Below are 5,077 nucleotides of genomic sequence, written 5' to 3' on the forward strand. Positions count from 1 at the left end.
TAAAATGTCCAATGGGCAGTGGACCCTAGGGCCATTAGAATACTTGAATGCCAGGAGAAAATGGAAAACAGTTCTTTCATATACCTGAAATTATTTTCATTCATTTCCACCAAAATTAACTATGAAGCCCAAAAAAGTGAACTAGGCAAAAGAAGAAAAATTCCATAGTAAATAAGGATTTAGAAAATATAAAGAACTTGTGAAGTAGCAGTCATTCAGATCATGTGAAATGGGGGAAAGGAAAACCTATGAATACTTTTGTCGGAAAACATCAGAAGCAGGTATTTATCAATCCGTTATGGGAGAAATTTTTTCCAAGCATTAAATTGATCTGAGATCTTAATTTGATAGTACTGAAAAAATTGTGTGACAGACCTAAGTTCCTAGATTTAAAAGCAGAACTCATATTTTAGTTCAATAAATAAACTCATATTTATTTCTTTTATGGTGATGTTATAAAATCACTGGAAATTGTATTCCTACTGTAAAGTCATCTGCCTGATATAAACTTATGGCAGCAGAACACAGTGATGAAAACATGTTTCCTTCAGAAATATCCTTGCTGATATTTAACTAGTTGAAACTTGACCGTGATTGATAAAGTTGATGTCAGGTTTATTTTCAGTTGTATTGTTTAGTATTCATAATGATATTATGGTCTTCAGTTTTCTTTGATGGCTGAATTTTTATTATTTATTTCCTCCACAGAAGTGAACAGTACCATATCTTTGAAAGATTTGCGAATACTATTTTTATATGAATTTAAACTAGGACACAGTGCAGCCACAGCAAGTAGAAACATCAATTCTGTCTTTGGAAAAGGCTCTGTTAGTGAAAGGACTATCCGGTGGTGGTTCGAAAAATTTCGTTCTGGGGATCTGAGTCTGAAAAATGAGCCTTGAGGGAGACCCAGATCTGTTTTATTTTATTTTATTTTTTTTTTTTTTAATTTTTTTTTTTTTTTAAAGATTTATTTATTTGTCAGAGAGAGAGCGAGCGAGAGCGAGCACAGGCAGACACAGTGGAAGGCAGAGTCAGAGGGAGAAGCAGGCTCCCTGCGGAGCAAGGAGCCCGATGTGGGACTCGATCCCAGGACGCTGGGATCATGACCTGAGCCGAAGGCAGCTGCTTAACCAACTGAGCCACTCAGGCATCCCCCAGATCTGTTTTAAATGAAGATCAATTGAGAGCCATGGTGGAAGCTAACCCCAAAACAGCAAGCCTCGCAGCAGACTTAGGAGTTTCTGCTACAACAATTTCTCGACACCTGGCTGCAATAGGAAAGGTGAAAAAGTTGGACAAATGGGTAGGTAACACCAGCTGATGGAGGATCACAAACTGAGATGATTAGAGATGTGCTCATACCTTAAGATTTGAAAGAGCAGAGGCCTATTTTAGAGAATATCATAAACTTTGACAAAAAATGAAAGTGGTCTGGATGATGGTTGGATGTTGGAGAAGTTACCAAGTGTGTTAAAACCATCATTGCAACCAAAAAGAAGGTTCTGGTAACTGTATGGTGGTCTGCAAAGAGAGTATTCTATTACTTTTAACTCAGGCAAAACCTAACAGTAGCATCTTATTGTAAAGAAGTTGAAATTATGTATCATTTGTCATCATTTTAAACTCTAAGAAACAGAGCACTCTCTAATAGAGAACAGTAATCGAAGGATTTGAATAAATTTTAACAATGCTGAATTGTTTTTTTTGGGGGGGGGATGAAATATTTTAATTTGACAGCAGCACATAATACTGTACAGTGAGCACACCCAGCTCCAGGAGATGCCCTCCAGGTTAGAAGGAAGGTCTCAAAATTAAGTGAATTTGTTAGAGCCTGGCCCCCTGCTCAGGGGAGGGAGAGGGAATGGAATGGAATGAAAAAATGGAGGTCTGCTCTCTGATCACTCGTAGATCCAGCTCTGAGCACAGCTCTTGTAATCCACCAGCTCTTCAGGCTGGAACCACAAGCCAATCTCCTTTTCCGCACTCTCCATGGAGTCGCTGCCGTGGATAATGTTCCTGCCAACTTGGATCCAGAAGTCCCCATGGCTGGTCCCAGGCTTGGAATCTGCAGGGTTGGTCTCCCCAAGCATCACTTGGCCTATCTTCACCACATTCAGGCCCTCCCAGACCATGGCAACCATGGGCCCTGACTGCATGTACTTGACCAAGCCGGTAAAGAAGGGACGGTCCTTCAGGTCGATGTAGTGCTCCTTGAGAAGGTCTTCAGAAGCCTGAATTAATTTCATAGCAACGAGGTGGAATCCCTTTTGCTCCAAACTCTTGGTGATTTCTCCCACGAGGCTGCGCTGGACCCCATCAGGCTTGATGGCAATGAAGGTGCGTTCACAGTTGGCCATGGTCCCCTCCAGCGGCTCCGGCGGCAACTCCTTCTCAACAATGCTGAATTTTAAATATATTTGGAGAAATTTATCATTGGGGGAAAGCAGTTAATGCTAATAGTGTGTATTTTGGTTGAATAAAACTTTTCTTTTTCTGAAAAACGCAACATTTTCATTTTTATATTAAGGCAGTTTCATATGGGTCAACTTAATACCTTCTCAGACCCTGGCAGAACATGAAGACTGCAAGATACCTAATATACTGGAAAACTACAGGCTGCCCCTGAGTTTTGAGCTTCTTCATTGGAGGAATGTGGAACAACCCAGAGTGTATGTGTGTGTGAAAGATGCTTAGGACTCAGCCATGCAAAAATCTGGGTAAAGAGGGTTTTAGGGGAATAAGCAAAAGCTCTCAGGCTTTCGGAAGATATATATATATATATATTTTTTTAAGATTTTATTTATTTGACAGACGGAGATCACAAGTAGGCAGAGAAGCAGGCAGAGAGAGAGGGGGAAGCAGGCTTCCCACTGAGCAGAGAGCCGGACTGATGTGGGGCTCGATCCCAGGACCCTGGAATCATGACCTGAGCTGAAGGCAGAGGCTTTAACCCACTGAGCCACCCAGGTGCCCCTCAGAAGATATTTTTTGAGTAAAGAAGTGAAAGCATGTTTCTGATACAAGAGCCGTGCACACAGTAGACATGGCATACTGGTGCTTTTGAGTGATAATACTTATTCTGTCACACAAAGCCAATCCTTCATCCATCATTATTTTAAAAAAATATGTAAGTGGCGTTATCAGAGACCATTATTAAGGGCCTTTTTTTTTTTTTTTAAAGATTTTATTTATTTATTTGACAGACAGAGATCACAAGTAGGCAGAGAGGCAGGCAGAGAGAGAGAGAGAGAAAGAGGGAAGCAGGCTTCCTGCGGAGCAGAGAGCCCGATGCGGGGCTCGATCCCAGGACCCTGAGATCATGACCCGAGCCGAAGGCAGCAGCCCAAACCACTGAGCCACCCAGGCGCCCCTATTAAGGGCCTTTTTATGATTATGTAGCTAGATGTAGTTACTTCTGGCATTCATGGATTAAGTTGGGGTAAAGATATTGGGATGGTTCTCTTCCTGCTTCTCTCCCTTCTGATGATCTACTGTGTCTAATCTGTGACGGATAGCTAAGGAATCCTAAAAGCTAAGAGGTGAGGAAAAGGCATCTGGAATGGATTTTACTTGAGAGACATAGAGGGAAGGAGGGAGGACAAGGAATGGAGGGAAAGATGGAATGGAAATCCCCTAAAGTAGAATTTGACTGTGAGCCAAAGAATTAAAGACCATGGGATGCATTATTGCAAATTAAAAAAAAAAAAAAAAAAGATGTCCCTTCCTTTGGGTAGAAGCAGCCCAAGTACTATGACACAAGGCTTTGTGAGCAGAGTGTTTTTGTCTTTCAGCTCTAATTTACTCCCCTGGCTCGGTGCCCTGGTCTGGAGTCACCTGCTGATTTTACTGCTCCATCCTTGGGTTGTCAAGGAATCTGTCAATGTTGTTGTGAATTCCTTCTCAAGAATCAAGAATGAATCAAGAATGAAGCCTGAGACTTAGATCAGACTGATAGGGTAACGAGGCTAAAACTAGAGGTGTGGGAAGGACTTTATATGAAAGTCAGCAAGCACAAGGGTGATGTCAAATGGTCACATAAGGTTGGCCAATGTGGAAGAAAGTGGTGGTGTATAGTTACTTTGGGTAGTAGTTGCTTTGTGGCCATCCATCCTTCCCTCACTTCTCAGACCTCTCGTTAGACTTCCAGAGCTGGATGATGGACTTTCGTTTAAAATAGTCAGCAGTGGGGCCCCTGGGTGGCTCAGTGGGTTAAAGCTTCTGCCTTCAGCTTGGGTCATGATCCCAGGGTCCTGGGATCGAGTCCCGCATCAGGCTCTCTGCTCAGCAGGGAGCCTGCTTCTCTCTCTCTCTCTCTGCCTGCCTCTCTCCCTACTTGTGATCTCTGTCAAATAAATAAATAAAATCTTAAAAAAAAAAAAAGCAGATGTCCCTGTTCACTCCAAATGAGTGGTTTCTTCCAAGAAGAACCAGTGAAATGTGATGAGAGAGGGAAAGGAGCAGTTAGTTATAGGATGTTGAATTATCCTATCAATTATCCTTACCCCCTCCAAAAAGGGGTATAGACTTGAGAGGCAGAAATGAACCCTTGTTCATTGTGAGCAAACACACGGATTGAGTTGTACCTGAACTACTATTAGTGTATTTTGGTTATGTGAGATAGTAAATACCTTCTTAGTGCTCCAAAAACAAAGCTTTCAAAAGCTCCTTGGTTGAGTGTCGAAAGAAAGGAGTGGAGGTGGAGGTTGCTATATCTTATCTTCCCACCATGTCCCTGAGGTAGCTTGGGTCCTGATTGCAAAAGGAGTAAGAAGTGGCAGGGCTCCTGGGTGGCTCAGTGAGTTAAGCTCTGTTTTTGGCAGGTCATGATCCTAGGGTCCTGGGATGGAGCCCCAAGTCAGGCTCTCTGCTCCGCAGGGAGCCTGCTTTCCCTCTCTCTCTGCCCTTCTGCCTCTCTGCCTACTTGTGATCTCTGTCTGTCAAATAAATAAATTAACATCAACCAAAAAAAGGAGTAAGTAGTGGTTTTCAGGGGAATCTGGCTGGCTCAGTCAGTAAAGCATGCAACTCTTGATCTTATTGTAATGAGTTAGAGCCCCATACTGGGGTAGAGTTT

General features: G+C 42.5%; 1 protein-coding gene across 1 annotated transcript; it reads right to left on the reverse strand.

Annotated features, from left to right (window-relative positions):
- Positions 1–1,162: 1,162 nt before the first annotated feature.
- On the reverse strand, positions 1,163–2,504 carry LOC131818580 (nucleoside diphosphate kinase A-like). Its single transcript, XM_059153186.1, has one exon. It carries the CDS (start codon positions 2,358–2,360, stop codon positions 1,902–1,904), a length of 459 nt encoding a protein of 152 aa, XP_059009169.1. The 5' UTR covers positions 2,361–2,504; the 3' UTR covers positions 1,163–1,901.
- Positions 2,505–5,077: the final 2,573 nt, after the last annotated feature.

The sequence above is a fragment of the Mustela lutreola genome, chromosome 16, assembly GCF_030435805.1.
Source record: "Mustela lutreola isolate mMusLut2 chromosome 16, mMusLut2.pri, whole genome shotgun sequence".
Lineage (NCBI taxonomy): Eukaryota > Metazoa > Chordata > Mammalia > Carnivora > Mustelidae > Mustela > Mustela lutreola.